This window comes from Cygnus olor, chromosome 7, assembly GCF_009769625.2.
Source record: "Cygnus olor isolate bCygOlo1 chromosome 7, bCygOlo1.pri.v2, whole genome shotgun sequence".
NCBI lineage: Eukaryota > Metazoa > Chordata > Aves > Anseriformes > Anatidae > Cygnus > Cygnus olor.
In genome coordinates, this window is record NC_049175.1 from 24,068,294 (window position 1) to 24,087,098 (window position 18,805).

Sequence of the window (18,805 nt, forward strand, 5' to 3'; positions counted from 1 at the left end):
TTACATAGCAGATGCAGACAAAGTGGAACTGACTGCATTAGTTAATAAAAAGTGAAGTCCTATCTAACAAATACAGGAAATGCGTATTGGCTGTACAACCCCATAACATCAACTATACACTAATCTCTTGCTGGGAAAGAAAAGAGCACTTTGAATCAGGTTATTTCCAAGATCCAAGAAAGTACAAAATCCAACAGACTCCAAGTGAACAGCAAAACTCAAACCTAACACAGCCCACATTATAAAAGGGTAAAAAGGCAAGACCTCCTTTTGAGAACAAGAACATACATAATCCATCTAAGCAAAGACTCGGCCAAGGAGACTGGAGACAGTCAGAGCCTCCCTCACTGCAGAGCAGTGCATGAAGGTCACCACAGAAAGCAAGTGGTCCCAGGTACAGAACAGAAGAGAAACTTGTTTGCACACCCAGGAGCATCACAGGAGTCCTAGGGACAGACCAGATGCCAGGGGGTTTTTAACTGTGGCCCTCTCTAATTGAGGCTGAAACGCACACCAACACCACTATCTGGCCTGAAGATACTGGCTTGCAAAATATGGAATAAACAATGGGAACAGATGCTCATTTGGCCAATTTTCAATAAGCCTCATTAAAACCAAACACCCTGTCCTTGGAGCTCAGGCTCATGCTACATTTCTACCTTATTTAAGCACCTAGCATGAATTTCTGAGAAAGCCATCCGCTTGTGGTTGCACACCAGTAGCATCGTAACAAGAAATCCTCTTGCAAACATTTTGTGCTTTCTAAAGAGACAAGCAGGAGGATTTGTGCTTGTGTGTACATATGTAAAAACACAATTAGAAAGTACATTTACTTTTTAAAGCCATTAGGTTAAATATACATCACACTTGTTGATCACTCAAAGGCAATGGGCAGCAACATGCCAAAAGATTAATGGAAGAGCTCCTGAGGATGAAAGACCCGCTGTTACAGATCACGCAGGTGACATCTGTGCACCTATATATATAGCTTTTAATTTATGATCCCTCCTCTTCAGTCAATACATGTGCACACTTGAAACAATTTTTATTGTGCCTTATCTGCTTCTAACCACATACACCCAAGTCCCAACAAGGGAGTTTCAGAGGACAAACATACCAGAAAAGCAAGGCTAAGAACAACATACAAAGATTAATCAGAACGGGATATTCTATTTTTAAATGCCTGAATAAAACTAGATAATCCACAGGCTTGCAAATACCACCGAGCACCTGGCTGTGGACAGTCAGCTTGGCATCATACCGATGACTGGGCAGACTAACTCACTAACACAGAGCTCCTTGAGTGGTTGAAAACCCAGTAACCCTATGCTACTTTGCATACTTGAAAATCTTGTGTGTATATATACACACACACACACACACACTTCATTTTCCACCGTTTTAGAAACAATGCTGAGCTTTGTCAGCTTGGTAGGTTGCACCTGAATGTCCTGTACAGAAGTACTCATTAACAAGAGAGCTTGATGGATGGGCAGTGCTTCAGTCTGAAAAAAAGATATCCCACTATTGATGTGCATGGCCTCAAGAGAAACTAAAAATCATTCTTTGAACAGACTTCAGAAGCATCAAACACATGATCAGCAAATGGCATTAATGTAATCATAACAGAGCACAATTTTCTTTTTTTGTAAGTAGGTGCAGAATCAGAAATCCTGTTTTCAGAAAAAAAAACCTCGTCTCTTGCAGAGTGACAGTTCTGACAAGCACACGACAGCGCTCACTGTGATTCCCAGTCAGGGCTGATGCTGCACTGCAGAATCAGAAAAGGTAAATCATAATTTCCATAGTAATCCTTTTTGTCTTTCACTGCCAGTTTTAAACAAAAATAAATAAACGAAAACCCTATAATACTTTTGGAAAAGTGCTGCAGATAAAGTAACCCACGCTTACGCTTTCCAGCATTCACCCCCTTGACAAAACATTTTAATGTCCAAAGCCCTAAGACACATCAATCATGGAGGATAAAACTCGCCATGTGCGTAAGGCTAGGAGAAGGCCTCTGAACTCCTTAAATCCCGTATAAGCCCTGCACCGAGGGAACATTTAACAGTTGTGCCATTTGCCTATGCCATCACTGAGCCATCTGCATCCAGCTAACTGGATTTTTAAATGCTTCAACACTTCTGGAATGTGAAATTTCTTAGAACCTATTTCACTGTGGTTTGTAGTTTAGAAGGCAAGGGGAAGGGGGTGTAACAGCCAGACAAGCTAATAATAGGGGAAATATATCCCCAGAAAAGTCCGTATTTTTATTTCATACGGACTATATATATGGATATATATACCATATAGCTTAGTATGTATAGTCTGTATGGTCGTATAGCAGTATATACAGTAGATATGACTATATATACAGTCATACAGCATATAGATGCAATACTTAAGAACATACACCTTTCCACCTCCAGGATGACGGTTCAAATTCATCCCAATAACATGAAAGAAGTCTTACTGTTCCTACCTCCAACCCTACCCCTATCTCTTACCATGATCCCCACTGAAAACAATGCTTTAGGAGAGTCTATTATTTGGGGCATTAGGATGTTAAAGGTATATCATTTAAGTTAAAAGAGGCATGACTTAAATTAGCTGTACTTCTTGCACATCCTTGCTCCTTAGTGAGGTGATCAGGTCCAGAAAGACCCTGTGCTGTGAAGCACATGGGGTTGAGTGGGTTTGCTCTAGCTAGCTTGCTGTGAGCTGCTCATGGCATGCATCAAAATGGTTCTATCTGCTGAGAGAGTTCAGTAAGAGCTGCTTAAAGAGTTTCACCCACTTCGTATCATAAAGGGCCTTAGAAAGCAATGTGCAATACCATTGATCTTAAGCTAGGAATGGAGGTTTGGATATTAAATATGAGCACTTTGTACCAAGACTGGTAGCCTTCCTCTGAAGTACCTCCTCACTGGAAGGCAACCTTGCACGTCAAGCGTAGTTTACAAGTGCTAAGCCACCTGCATGCACCACGACAAACTTATGATGGCCAATTCACCGACAGAAAACGAAGGTAATGAAACATCCACATTTCACCAGAAAAATCCCAAAGCAAAGATTTAGCTGGGATATTATCTTAAAGGTCAATACAAAAATGGGTCCCAAAGGGACAAGGCACCTTTAGAGCATGAAACAAAAAAGGGTCTTCAAGAAAATCAAGGAACTGAAAAAACGAAAGAGAAAACAGGCTTTCAAGTGGTCAGGTTGTGGTGACAGAGGAGCAACAAAATGCCAGCTGGTTTCAGTAACAGATGGCTGAGTGCACTGATCTGTCCTGCATGCCCATTCTAAACTTCCTTTCACTGGAAATACGAAGCTTACACAAGGCTAAGCAGATCCTTCACACAGCCTTTTTATACTTATTGCATCATGGTTCAAATGTTTTCCACCCACAAACAACCCTGCATGTATCCTATTTTACTGCAGTTATGCTAAATTTTAAGAAAAGAGGGTGGCTAGTGGCACCTCATTTGTTCTGATCATATCTACCACAATTCTCAAGGAATGTCTTTTCTCTGATGCATTAAGATACCCATTTTCTAACTGCCGTATCGCCCTCCTCCCCCTCCCCTAAACATGATATAAAGAGTTCTCATGAAGTATTTTAGCATGTATCTGGATCATTTATCACTTGAAGTTGCCACAGCTAATTACATGGCAGGAATAGGTCATGCCACTGGAAAAGCCTATTACTTGTAGAGCAGAATGAACCCTTCAGTCCCGATAGCTCAGGACTCAAGTAATCATTTCCACCAGAGGGAAACAGCACATCTCAAAACTCTGCACTGAAGGACAGAAAAGCCTACCCAAAATACTTACTTTTTAAATACTTTAAATACTTACTATTTAAATACTTTTTCGAAGTGTAATTTTTAACAAGAACTTTTCTTTGAATAACAGTGAACAATACAACAAAAAACCTTCCAAACCAAAGACGTTCTTTTACTTACTTTGGCCACACAATTTTCAGTCTTCATAGCCGTGCTTCCTAGACACACCGTTTCCTGGTTTAAGCACAGTCTGGCACAGCTGTTGTAGGTCTGCAGAAAGATTAAAATGGATATGAATAGAAGAACACAATTTTCTTTCAGGCGCCACATTTTTGGCACAAGAACCCACAACAACACTACCACATTTCCTTTTTCCTGAGGTGTAAAAGTTTCAAACGAAAATAAACTAGTTTGCAGCAAAAACCTACGTTGAGGGCATGTGTGTTCTCTGAAAGTGATGTTCAGTTTTATAGTTCTGAGATACACAGATTGAAGAGATTTTTCTCCTCTTTTCATTTGAAAAAAGAAAAAAAAAATCTGATCTTAGTTGTTCAGTCTTTTAAAAACTACTACATAACCAAAGAGCTAAGAAAAGGCGATTTCTGTACGCTCATTACCAAAGCTCAAGGCAAATGTTAATAAACATCTCCTGTCTTTATCGGGTAAAAACACACAGGGACAGTACAAAGGGTTATAATCGGAAATGAATAAAGGCAGACCACATCTCTCTTGTATCTCATTTCCACAATTTTGGGAAGTTTGCTCTTCTGAACCAGAATGACTTTATCTTAACCCATACACTGTCCTGCACAGGGGATGTTCAAGTGGGAGTCTTTGCCAAGGACGTTACTCAGAGTCCCTCCCTCTTTTAAGGGCAGTACTTATTAAGCGTGCCTAAAATCAAACTTTGGATGACTAGACTATTTAAACTAAGATGTCTGAAAAACTCAGGAATTTCTAATGGAGGCTTTCCCTGACCTGCTTTCAACACCATTTCAACGACTACTTGATGAAGCTCAATTTTTTTTAGGAGGAGGAAGAGGACAGTAGCACTTAAGATCTCCAGTACTGGATAAAAAAACTACCTTGCTAGGCCTGGTACTAACAGAAGACAATAAATATGCCCTGTACAAGGTCACAAAACTTGCAGGCAACACCGGCATGGCAAGGGCTCCTAAACCTCTCCCTCTGCTGCACAGCCGTGCCATTAGAGCCAGAGGCCCTCGTTCGGTGCTCCCTGTGCCGAGTGCCAAACAAACATCCTCCACTTTGTATCCCCCTGGCACAGGCCTGGCTGGGCAAGAAGCAGCCAGCAGCAGCACCCAACAGAGCAGAGGAACACGTTGCAAAGGATATCTGATGCAAGAACACAGGGAGTTTAAAGGGGGTTATGCTAAGCAATAGGAGGTACATTTAGAAATGCAGTGTTCCTGACGCAGCCTCCAGCTCAGAAGGATGGCAAGCACCAACCGATGGGAACTGGGTGTTTATAACCACAGGAAGCATCACACATTATTCACCAAAGTTCTTCTGATCCTCATTAAGCATTCATTACTGCCCACCCCGGACAAACAGTTTGCTGTCTCGGGTCGATCTGTACTGGTCCGGCACAGTCCAGACACTCGTGGGGAAATTCAGGGATTCACAGTCCCTTCCACTGGACTTCTTTACAGACCCCCTTCAAACTCCATCAAGAAACAGAAACAAAAAGGAGCACAAAACCCCCTTATCTTCTCCACCACTCCAGCAGTTTACGTTTTATTTCTCAGTGAGCTCTCTAACCAGAAAATTGCCAGTGACAGACAGGAATGCAGAGCATCCTGGCTCCAGCGGATCTCCTTACAAGTCCTAACATCGCTATCTGCTGCGACTAGCAGCCAGCTAGCAATTTCTGACTCTGGATCCAGAAGGAGAGCCTGAAAAATTCAAACACACGAACCCTGTCGGAGTGCCGTGTGGCCGAACAGAGCGCATCTTTCAGCGGGGGAGGGTTAGGTTCAAACTGGGATTAGGCCACAAGCAAACAGAAGTCTGAGAGACTCAACTCAGCCTCTCGCAAATATTTGCCAACGTCATAAAACCATCACTCTGGTATGCACAGCACTTTTTCTTCAGAAGAAAGATCAGGATAGCATAAACTATCCTAAATTGTGGCTTAGATGCAGTGGCTCAACTGGTGGACAGCAAAGTTGACGCCATCTGCTTTGCACTGACATTCAGACAATTCTGGAGGTGAAAAAACTGGAGAGTTGATACGTTCCTTGTTTGTTCTTTATATTTGTGTAATTTAAGCCATTTATTGTAAATCTGTGATCTCTCTCATTTGCAGTCTCATTCCTAGAATTCCAGTAGCAGTGTTTCTGCACAACATACCTCGCATGTACCGTAATTTTTATGAGGCCCTGACTCACAGAAAGCTAATACTAACTCCCCTTTGCAGATGGAAAGCTCAGTCACAAAAACATTCACTGAAAGAAACAAGGTAGCCTGTAGCTTCATGAACTGAACCATGAACCAAATTCACATCTTTTCATTTTTTTTCCCCACAGGACAGGTATGCAAAAACCTTGGTAACAAGCCAGCTTTTTAAAAGCCAAACTTACACCAGGCTTTCTCTCAGATATACAAATGGGAAAGAGTGGATAATCCAAACACACTATGTAAAATAATAAAGCCAAAACTAAAAAAAAAATTAGAATTTTATGAGAAGGAAGCTCACTACACTGCTACTCAAAAGCTGGATGTACATCAGAATATAGACACAAATAATTCCTCCATTGTATTGCTTTATTTTTCATTAATGTCATTATTTAAAGCAGAGAAAATGAAACAGCTGATGTAGAAGGCAGTGAACTTCTAGAACTTGCTGCCACAGGATGCCATGGAGAGAAACAACATCAGCAAGTAGAAAGGGGGATTAAACAAACTCAGGGACAGCACGTCCATGGAGTACTTGGCAGGGATATCCCCTGGAGCAACAGCTGTAGAGGCTGCAGGAGCAGGAGGGGAATGGAGAGCAGAGAGAAGCCAGACCTCTTTGCTCTCCCTATACAGCATCTTCCACTGACAGTGCTGATCGAGCTGGGCATTCCCAGGTTAATACCTCTCTGCCCTCGGACCACTAGCCAATGATATTAAAATCTCTCCTTCCCAAATTTTTCAGCCACAGAAAGCAGACAAGAACTTACTTTCGTTGTGAGAGCCAACTTTTGCACAGTAGTTTTGTTATGTAAAGATCTACGTAAGCACCAAATTACCCATCATTTAGTCCTTCAGCAGCTCATTGTTTCCCAATAAAAGTAGCAGGGAAAAAAAAAAGAAAATTAAAAGGAGTATGTATAATGGAATCAACCCATTGGGATGCAGATTTGAGAATAAAACACGCAAACAGCGATTGTCAGCTCAACGTCCCTTACTATGTTTGTACAGTTCTCCTGTTCTTCTTTTCATACTCTCACAGAAGAATGCATTAATAGCTATGTGTGATGAATAAAGGAGATACAGAACATGCATATTCTATAATTCAGCCAAAAAACTTCAAGCAAAAATGCAGAAGTCTAGTTCTCTCTTACAGTCCAGGGGTAAAAAAAAGAGGTCATGTCACTCTACTTAACAGGTCTCAAAGGAAATTTACTGATAATGTGGAAAAGACGCTGTGTTTGGCTCACAAAGTCCAGCCATGAGAAAATGGAAGAATATAGTGTGGAGGTTGTCTTCTACTGTTTCTCTGCAGGCAGCAGTAAGACACAAGATCACTGCTGTACATGGAGATTTGGTTTCACCTGGTATGGTCGTATTGTGTCTGTACAGTAACAGCTACAAGTGAAAAAGACAGAACTGAAAACAGATTAACTGTCATATCATGAAATAATACTGCAGAGCCCTACATTTAGGTGAAACATTGGATGGTGTCTCACGTTACACTGCAACACCAGAGCACCTCCCTTCATTGGCTCCGATGACTATGGGAACACTGACTAATCTGGAAGAAAAACAAGAAAATCAAAACCAGAACCAAGTCACAGAAAAGCAAATTTCTCAGCTCACCTTTAAAGCTCGACCCTTTTATGAATCTCATCTAACTTGCACCAAAACTGTTCGAGTTTCTCCTCACCTTCCATCAAGATAAGAGGTTTCTTCACCAAGGAAAAGCAGTCTGAAGCGGTAGCCTGGTTCAACGCCACAGGCAGATAGCTTTGCGTTGGAGTGCTTTAATATGTTTTTATATTGCATATAAAGCATGCAAACATAAACCAGTTTGGTGAAAACTACCCTCTTTGTGGAAGCCGGCTGTAATTCTGAACAAGTTTTCAATTTTTGCACTGCTGCTAGGGTAAAACATTTTAAAGAGTTTAATTTTTACAGAGGCTTCAATGACACGAGATTATCTAACAAAGTAATGGTTAATCAATAGAGGGTTTAGTTGTCAGGTGAAACATATAACACACTAAAAGGGATTGATTGCAAGGCTCCTCCTTATTTACTAGGAGGTATATATTTAAAATGACACAAACTTGTTACCGAGCTGCATTCCTTTAACCTTGCAAAAGCCGTTTGAGAACAGTGTTAAGCAGCCCTATAGCAAAACAAGCTCTAATGAAAAAAAAAAATCCTACAGATATATGGCAACCCCAAATCATGTCAGAAGCAGGGGAACCACAAAGCGGTATTCACTCGCAGCCAAAGGCTTAAAATGCCACAGAGACGCTAGACTATAGTTCACTAAAGATAGAGCTGTATCCGATCTCATTCCGTAAGTGTCTTTGGTTACATTTTTCTTTTTAAAGAAAGTGCGATCCTGCTCTTTGACACAAACACGTAAACATTTCTCCTTGTGTCGGCGTAGCTGTGGATGAGCGCTCAATGCCAACCTGAAGCCTCCAACCCAAGGCAGAGCTGTGTGTGCAGCTTTTCTGCCAACTGCAATCCATTTCTTTGGCCATTTATCCAGCAAATCCCCAGTCCCTGAACAAAACTCCACTTTTTAATAGAAGCTGCAGCCCATGAGCTCAATAAGATTTTCCCCCCCCAATAGTTAATAATTACATGATTTATCAGAGAAAGATAACACTAATAAAAACACAGCAAAAAGACAAAACCCATACCCTCCCTTCAAGTCATTTTCAGGGAAAAGATTATTAAACTGTTCTTTTTGAACAAGGGCTTTTGTAGCTAAGCGCAAATTGCCAAACGGTTAGAAAAAAAGTTATTAGACTCAGAAGAATTCAGCAGAAGTGGGAAGTTATATAAACAAATCACTCCAGCAGATTTGGAAAGATCGCTTTCATCTTACTTAGAGTCTTAGGAGACTTGCATTAATTACCCTTTAAAGGTCTTTCACATGGACTATTTAAAATAAACGCAATTTATTTATTTATTTCAAATGAGGTGCTTCTTCTGAAAGAATTAAGTAATCTCAGCAAATTTAAAAACGTTTTTATAAACAGGTAATTAAAAAGAAGACTAGAATTAAGTCAAGCTGTAAAACATTCCCCATGATTCGCTGCAATTATTTTTCTTAAGACTAAATTTTTGTTATCTGGAGTCCAGTCTTTGAGAAGGGTAGTCTCCACAAAAAAGCCAGAAGACATAATAAAGACCAGCCAAACACAAAAACTAGATCATTCACAGCATTTTCCCTAAAGCACAGTTTGTCATATTGCAATTACACCTTGCCTACTGTGAAAGCCAGAGTCCTTAATATTGCCACTAGAGGGAAGAAGTGTCTCAACACATGGCAATGGTAGTTGGGGAGTGGGTTTTTTGAGCAATTACCATAACAAAGCTCCCTTGGCTGTGTGTACCTTCTAATTACTCAGTACGATTAAAATGACTTACCTAAAACAAACAGGGAAAGAAGAAAAGCCCCTAAAACAAAAAAACTCAAGATACAAACAATGCACCTTACTCCAATCCACCTGTTATCTGAAATTACATTTAAGCTGGAGATCTTTTTTTCCTCATCCATCAATGCATAAGGGCAAAGAGGGGGGGGAGAGTACACCGCAATGCCCAACCACCACAGGGTTGTTCTGCCAAGTAAAAGCACGAAAACAAACAAAAACAAAGAGCAAAGAGAACTACATCTCTTGTTAAAATAAAGAAGAAAAAAGAAGAAGGAGGAAATGTCGTGGTATTTAGCCATCTGGTAGCTGCTTGAAAACAAATTGTCCTCAAAAGAGCAGAAATACAGTATGTCTTCTCTCAGTTCACTGGCTTATGAATCAGACTTTTTTTTTTTTAATACGGGCACGGCGATATTAGACTTCAGTGCTGCTGCTTTCACTTGGCTCTTGTGCCACTGCGCCAAACTGGCCATCCCCATCTGAACCCTTGTTCCAACTGGGATGCCGCATTCGCAGTCTTTCAGGGTGCATCTTGTTGGCCCCATTGTTCAAAATCCCTCCGGATTTTTCTTTTCCCTGACAGCCACTCGCTGGTTTTTAAACCCTTAAATCTTTCATTTTATAAGGCACGTCATTAAGGGAAGATGGCAGCCGAGCGATTTTTCTTCCCATTGACAATTCGTGACATTTCTCCAGCAGCGTGCAAGGTGTTGAAAACCTGGCAGCTGTTACCTCCCGGGATGAAGCTCCTTTTTTATCCTCCCTTGACAGTTTAACTCAATGGGTCAGCACCTTTAAAGACTGCAAAGTACCACTGAAGTGGATGGAGGCTTGAATTACTGCTCCCTCCCTAATCAATGTAAACCCTCACTGCAGGTGAAACTCTTCATCTATAGAGGTGCATGGGGGAGGAAAATGTAATGCCCTGAGCCAGATGGTTTTCATCTTGTTTTTTAAAGAAGAAAGGAACAAGCTAACAAGGGGACAGCTACTTTGTTAGCTTCTTGGCCTCTCTCATGGCTTCGGATCCCCAGGGTTCCAGCCACACAAGAGAAAGAATACAGAAAAACATAAACACTTAAAGAAATATAACTAGGGGGCTGGCAACACGCTGCTTTCAAAGAGTTGAGAGCCCTGTTCAGCGCTTTATTTATCACTGCCCACGTTCTTCGGATGGTAAGTGGACACGGACACAAAGGGCAGGGGGGAGTAGACAACACTTGCAATTTACTCAATTACAGAGGAATGCAGAAATGCAGCAGGGTGACAGATTCCTATTAGCACGACTGCTGAAAGAGCCCAGTGGCCTTTCTGCCACAAGGCAGCATTCCCATTGTAACTCAGGCTCCAGCTCAACCCAGGTTGGCTAGTTTTTTAACATGCGTGAAGTGCTACAGAGGGATGGAGATGATTTTTTTTCTCTTTTCTTTGAGACAAAATATATATATATATATGTGTGTGTGTGTGTATCTGTATATATAAATATATAACCAAAGAATATTATTAAAAGTAAGACCAGGATGTGCCTCTAGCAATTTCAAGCTTGGAAGGCTTTTCAAGCAGCAGCTCCTTACTACCAAGCATTAATACCGTAAAAGATGAGCTAACCCTGCTAACATTACAGACCCGGTACGTACGTCCTTGACATCTCCCCTGGGGAAGGGAGGAAGCTGAAGCCCCACACTCCTCCCCACCGTGCAATCATCCCCATCGGGAGGACAGCAGAAATACTTCTGGAGAACTTCGGTGTGTGCCTGGAGAAGTGCCCCAGGCAGCGGGATGAGGCTGCTGCCGCCAGCAAACAGCTTTTTGTCTTTGCTTTGCTTTGCCCTACCTTCTCTGACTGCTTTCTGCTTCTTCCAGTTGGCTTGTGTATTGACTTAAGAGCAGCGTGCCTCTACTTTAACACTGCAACAGTGCCTAGAGCATGTTTGAGGAGCTAGATGTAATTTTACAACACGATCTCAAATCCATACGAGTGAACTGAGGTAATACTCTGTGCCAAAATGCTAACGGAGAAAGATCTTGAAAACGCTACGGGGCCTGTTTGAATGGGGTAGCAGGCAGGGATTTTTTCCCCCAGACGTCCATCTGGAAGCCTGCAGACAGACAGCGGGGTCCGAAGCGAGGCGTGCAGGAGGGTCGCTGCGGCAGGCTCGCTGTTTGCTGCCAGCACTTCCCCACGAGGCCACCTTTGCCTCGGCTTCCCCCCACAGAACAAACCGCGGCGGCGAAAGGCACTTCATTATTGCTCCGCTGAAGAGAAGGGAGGGAAGGGTTTTAAACAAGCTGCATTGTGCCCATCTTCTTTAAAAACCAGCGGGGTAATCAAGTTCAGGGCAGCCCCGGACAGCTGCCCTGTGACCTATTCATGTTGACCCCCGCTATTCATCACTTTCCTTGGGACTATGAGGGCAAGCTCCCGGGGAGTGACCACCACAATAGACAGATACGAGCCAACAATAATACGGTTCCTGCAAAAAAAAAAAAAAAAAAAAAAACAGATGGCACTGCAATAAATTTACAAATCTGCATTCATGGCTCTGTTAAAAACACCCAGAAGCTAAAAGGCTGGAGGGGCCCCCAGAGAGCTTCCCCTGCCCGGTTTCTAAAGGCCGGCTCTCTCCCCAAGACTATTGAGCTCGTGTTCTTCATAAATGAAGAATGGAGACATAGCCCTTAAAATAACAAATGCCTGACCTAATCAATCTAGTGTTTGGGTCTAACACTAACTGATAGGCACTGAAAACTAATTATGTTTTTTGGCAAGGAAGTTGAATTAAAATGGAAACACACAGGTTAAAAAGGCACTGAAGCATTTGCGAGTCCCTTTGAAAGGGCGGCGCACACACACACACACACAGTCACACGCAGGGCTTGAAACAGGAACCTGATTCAATAACTCATGCATTTATTTTTAAAATGAATCAGATTAGTCCCATGTGTGACCTGCCGGTCCATCTGTATGAGCCGGACTTAATGGGCACTCTTCTCACGCTTACTTCAGTTTGAAGTATGAGAGAGATAAATTTAGTTTAATTTTCAACAGATCAAGCTATCCATTTTCCAAATGGACCATCTGGATCAGCCTATTAAAATTAATTTATAACTTTGCAGTGTGAAAATTCGTTTGTTAGCTTAAATAAAGTTGCCAAAAACTTTTGCCACTTGTCATTGTTTTTTCTGAAGTCTGTTTTCATACTGTGGTTTTCAGTTTTCCCCTTCAAAATTTAATTTTGTCAGATCGAGCACTCAACAAGAACTGAACATTTGCATCCGTACCTCCAAATCTGTCATAGCTTAGATCTTTTTACTGTTCCAGCTCACAGTGTCAAGTTCATTGCCTGTACTTGTCTCCTTTCCCAGTGCTGATCTCCACATCTCTTCTGCCTTGCTGCCCCTCACCAACCTCAGAGCAGCCATGCCTTCTCCTGCCAGCATGCTGAGGACATGGCTCCACTTGTTGAGACTTCTGAAGATACCCTCCTACAAAAACCATTATAGTCACCAGAAAAATTGCTTTTCTCCTAGTAAGAGGTCCATAGAACTAAGCTATGGGGGTCTTCAGCCTCTGCTTACAACTTCAGAAGCTTAAGCAACCATTGCACCTTTTTATTACCTCCACCTTCTGGTACATCTGTTCCACAAACCTACCTAAGGAAACATTTATGGCCATGGCTAATGGCTAACTAATCAAAAATGACTAAATATGTGGACAATTTCACTAGAAAGACTGTTTAAATAGACAGACTTCCCCCTCTCTCCACATATACACATTCAATTCTTCTGCGCAGGTAGGTCCACATTTCCCAATAATGAAATTTTACCAGCAGCGTCTTAAGGGAGGGACAGAAAATATGAAGTCGTACACTCAATATTTACCAAGTTAGCATCTTTCCACTAAGGTACTAGTACCGCATTCAGCACTTTTTGAGTATTACTGCTTTGACAGCATTTGCAGGACAGATCTTTTCAGCTTTACAAAATATGCGCAGATGTGAGACAGGGTAATCACTCCGCATACCTTCCTCTAGGAGATGCAGATCTTTCCATTAAGCATCACTTTACTCATTGATTAGGAAGGAAAAAAGCACGTGCATCTGTGTCTGATTTCTTCACCTACAGTTGGAAAATTCCCAACTGGTTCTTGTCCGTCATTAATAGAGAAAAAGGAGCAATATGAGCTTCCAAAATGCTTTGGTAGTTTCTATTTAAGCCCACACAACGAATCTAAATTCCTTCTACCGTATGCGCAAAATCTTGGGCAACCACCTCATATGATCTAGACAAGATGGTACTTGCTTTAAGACTACAGCTTGAACTTGTCCACAAACACTGTTCTCAACACCTAAGGTGCCACAGAGCAACCAGAAGACCCAAGGATTTTGGCCACACAAAAGACTGGGCATAAAGATGAGGGCTGTGATGCATCTCAACAATATCCTGAAACACAGCTAATCACCTTGCTGTGAACAATGTCTTCTTTTGACGAACTGCTAAGAAATTTGCTTTATTATACATAAAAGGCTGAGATATGTTTTAGCAGCCCACTCTTTCTCCTTTCTACCCACGAGGCACATATATGAATGTAGAAGAGAATATCGGTCATTTTTCAGGTTATTAACCTGGACAACACCTCCAAGAAAATCCACCTTCAAGGGTAATGGAAAACTTAATTGTTCTAGAATGCTTTGAAATTCTTGAACACATGATCTGAAGCAAGACAAAATATACTACAAACAAGGCAGGAACAAGAACAGAAGGAAAGGCTGAAGAGAGCTTGATGAATACCAACTGGAAAAACGTAAAACTTGAGAGCAGAAGTCTAGATTTCCTTAGAAAGAGTCACTGACTCTCCTGAAAGGCAAATCCATGTGTCTGATTTTCCTGGGTATATTGTGACTAGCTCAGACTTCAAGGGAGAAAAGAAAGGATTTCCATGAGCATAAGTCAGACTTCAGCTTCCAAAAGCATTTAAGGATTCAAATAGCTAGAAAGTTTTATTGCATTTTTAAAGAGACTGATCACATACCTGTCTAAGTGAATTCTTCTCAGGAATGATCTTCCTAGGGGGCTCATCATTATTACAGTCTTCTCTCTCAGAGGAGTTCTGTGAAAGAAAGTAAGCTTTAATTCAGTTCTTATCCCTAATATTACTCTGCGAGGAGAAAAGAAACAGAATATTTGTACTATGCAAGCTATAGTATTTTATGTATACACACACCGGAGGCTAACTTGTACTTTTAAGCCAAACAGCTTGTTATGGCAGAGAAAGAATCACTCCTCAGTACAGCAATGCACCACTGTGCAGGTGTCTATTGAAGAAGACTGTGCTTTGGAGATTTATTCTGAAATTACCAATAACTGCCTCTTTGAAAAGCTGAAATAATGGCTGGGTCAGCATGGTAACACCAGCGCTCCCCAACACCCCAGAAGAACTATTTCAAACAGTGGAACCTGAGGAAAACAAAAGACTGTGAATGGGTGCAACTGTTCCCTGTACCCCTATGCTTTTAGTCTGACCAACAATTATTAATTGTACCGAGTCTGCTGGGCTGCGAAAAATCACAGAGAAATTTAATTATGCTAAATTCTGGTGAAAGAGGTTGTCAGATCCTTTAAAAAAAAAAAAAAAAGAAGTGTAGGTAGCAAATGATACCGTGGTTATATTTTTCACTTCTGCTCCCTGAAGCTGCACACACAAACACCATTTCTAGAAAGACAAGCTGCAAAACTTAAGCCACCACCTCCAGAGAAGAGTAAAGAGTAAAGACGAGGGAAGGGGGACAAGAAAAAATAAATACAAGGGTTTTTTCTGCACAAGTAAGAAAGAACTCCAGGAGCACTTTGTGTGTTAACCTCACCGTTAAAGCCAATTATTACTTGCTTTAGAGTAAAGACAGGATATTGTTTATCTCAAGACGTGTACAATCTTTAGCAAACATTTGGTTTAAAAGTGCTGGGTGTGTGGGGGGAACCCTGTCCTCGCTGACAAAGCCAGCTACTCTGGAAGACAGTTTCTTTGCACGGGTTCAGCTACTGTGCTGACAGAGTAATGACAGCCAGCTTTGGGGGAATCCCACATACACATCTAAAATCAGTTTGATCACCACAGTATTCGTAGCCTTAGGCCACATTCCCACGCATTCAGTAGTGAGTAACTAAACAGGTTTTAAAGAGATACAGAATAACTGCTTAGGGAGAGCTCTGCCAGGAAAAGGGTGGTTTTCCAGTTGCTCGCAGACAAGCTCCGGAGTGCAGAATTTCAAGCAGAAGTGTGCGTTTTGTACTTGTACCTTCTCACCCCAAAAATAACCTGTCCTTCTCAGAGCCTGATTTCTGCCATAACCAGCTTCCAGCCCAGCACCTCGGGAAGCAGAAGTGGTGTCTGTTGGCAAAAGGAGAAGCAGCAGCATGGCAGAGCAGGGCTAGCAGAGGAGCAGCGTGCCCGATGCAGCACGGTCGTCAGCTGGGGTCCAGGCAGCTCAGCTCTGCTGAAGGGGAAGAAAAGGCACGGCCAGGAGGTGCAGGTTGTAAGCTGTTTGCTGAGGAACGGCAGGGAAGGGAAAACAAACACACACACACGCTTGGGATGTCATAAATTGGTCAAGAGGATTGCGTGTTAAGTTGAGGCTTGCAGACCAACTACTGATCTTCTTCGTTGGTTTTTGGTTGTTTGTTTGTCTGAACAAGCTATAGGACTCGCAAGGCACCATGACATCTGGGATGCTGTAACTAGGGTTTTATAATGGAAATCAATCCTAAACAGGCCTGATAAATTGCTGTAAGAGGCCAGCTTTTAAAAGTTTTCATGTGACGCCTCTGCCAGGACCAAGTTAGTACATTAAATCCAGCCTAGAAAGGACTGTGATCGTAAAAACACACAAGCTAGAATCACGTATCTCCGAAAAGGAATGCCAAACGTTAAAACTGCTCTTTTCTACTCATGAAATATAGTTTAGCAAGTGGTTGGATTCAAGAGAGGGTTTTAATTTTTGTGCTTTGGAGAAAAAGACCAAGGGAGAGAAACGTAAGAACCTGAGGTGGGCACTGTGCATCTCCTGGAAATGCACCTTGCTGGCTGGGGGGCTGGGGGAGACTCACAGGGTTGTTTATTCTTCTTGGATGCTTTTCCAACAGTCATCCCCTTCTCTACTGCAAGTGCTAAGATGTTTTCCCACTCCTAAGAATCTTTTCTACAGCACTGAAAGCTTGCCTTATTCTTGCCTTTGGAACCATTCAAGATTCTCCCTCCAAAAATCTCAAAAAGGAGGCAAATCGGTGCTGACGGTGAATCGCCAGCCCTTACTCGGAAATTCCTAGCTACTGCAAAGCATCAAGTTATCTTCTTTTTCTTTAAGCCGAGCATCCGATTTTAGGAGCGAGCAGAGGACCATTTTGCATTCATTATCTTTATAGGTGGCAAGGCTAAGAGGTTGGCTGAACAAAGACCAGACAAAGACTGCCAAGTGCATATGGTGGTTCACAGCTTGGCGTCTCACCACTCTACAGCACCAACACAGCAGCTCCAAGTGCAGACTATTACAGAGGAGCGCTGCTCATGCACTTTTTGTCGGCAAGCAAGTTACGCTCGGTGAAGACAGAATGACTGGAAAGCATTACACTTAAAAAAAGCACAGATGTTTATAACTCCCACTCATTTCTCACGAAGAGGGAAGCCATCAGTCCAGGGGCAGGTACAAGATCCTGCGTATTTCAGGACTAACCGTAGCTGCGTGGAAGTGAGTTACACTCGATAGGGCAACGCTCAGCCACGGCCGTGGGAAGAGCACAACATAACCGGCTGAAACGGTGCACCTAGATATTTCTCCCTGCTGAACAAGGTGGGAGGAGGGATAAATATGTGCGAGGTCAGAGTAAGGTTTGCTTCGGCAGGACTTCGGCGATGCTCTCTGCCACGAGAGAGGCAGACAAAGGGAGGAGCTGCTCCGAGCACCCTCTCGTGGTTACTGAAACGCACGTCTCAGGCACAGAGCCGGAAAGGAGCACTGGGTATCCAGACGGTATTTTGGGTGTACTCGCTGGGAATATTAAAGATCTGCAGCAATTATGCTTGATACATAGTAGATCTAGAATGATGGAATTTATTAGGGTGAAAGGAGCGAAGAAAACCAGTGCACACCGAAAGCTGAAAAGCCATACAAACTCTCTTTCATCAGGGAAAACTAAAAAATCCTGTAACCTTCCTTCGCAGACTAAAGCTAGACTGGCCAAAACCGTTTCCACTGAACTCAAGGCTCTTTTATTTCAAACGAGGACAAGAAAGATAAGATGAGAAGTGCCAAAGCCTCCAAAGCACAAATTGATCAGTCGCGGTGAGATAAGTAACGCGTATGTGCGCACACAGTTTCCACAGACAGGCAAAACAATTTTTTTGGTTTTGATTTGCCCAAGGTCAAACAATGACACGGGAAGTGCTGGGAAGAGAAGGCAGCAAACCCAAGCTCGTTTCCTGTAACCTTCGAAATTTCTCTTTAACAGGAGGTTCCTGCGAAAAGGGGCTTCGCCCTCCATAGTTTGTTTTTCCTAAAATGGCTCCTGTCTGTAACGAGAGCCTTTTAAATCTGATTTGCATTTAAAACTTCAGCCTGTAATTAACAGAATATAATTCCGTGGCAGGTTGTCTTAAAGACCACTACGAAATTATTACTATTTAACTCTCCCCGTGAAGCCTCCTCCGCCGCTAAACACAACATGCTACAACGCATACGCAGTCCCCAGACTGAAGCGGTTGATGGGAGATGACACGCAGCATTTTGTGTACGCAGCCCAGCAAAACACTGCTGGGAACGAGCTATAATACGTGGCTAAATGCACTCCCAGGGACTACCAATTGGGCAGAGCTACCTTTAGTACCGCCTCGCTCGTCGTGGTGGAAATCAAAGCCCTGCCAACTGGGGGAGGCTTTCTTTGGGGCTCTTCTGCCCGGCACTAATTATAAAACTGTACAGATGCAGCCTTTTTTTTTCCGAGTGCGGGGAGCTGGGGGTGGGGGAGAAGTGTGTGTCTATGCGAGGAGCACAACTATTTTTTATGCTTTCAAATTCTTAATCCTGTTTGGAGCTGTCAGTGGGGGTTAATGGAAGCCTTGGATAGGAGAATTCCAATCTGGTTGGCAGATGGATAGGTTGGTTATAGCTGCATAACTATGTC

The 18,805-nt window shown here is 42.5% G+C and overlaps 1 protein-coding gene across 12 annotated transcripts in view; it reads right to left on the reverse strand.

The window, feature by feature from the left end:
- The window catches only part of BTRC (beta-transducin repeat containing E3 ubiquitin protein ligase), a 118,305-nt gene that overhangs the window by 55,430 nt on the left and 44,070 nt on the right, over positions 1 to 18,805 (reverse strand). For 8 of the 12 annotated variants that reach the window (XM_040563148.1, XM_040563145.1, XM_040563143.1 and 5 more), the window contains 2 exons: positions 14,664 to 14,741; positions 3,966 to 4,055 (listed from right to left, as the gene is read on the reverse strand). In XM_040563148.1, the coding sequence (XP_040419082.1) occupies positions 3,966 to 4,055; positions 14,664 to 14,741 (168 nt within the window). Of the gene's footprint in view, positions 1 to 3,965; positions 4,056 to 7,899; positions 7,919 to 14,663; positions 14,742 to 18,805 lie in introns of those variants that run through there. The other 4 variants (XM_040563146.1, XM_040563149.1, XM_040563144.1 and 1 more) reach the window with 2 other exon arrangements.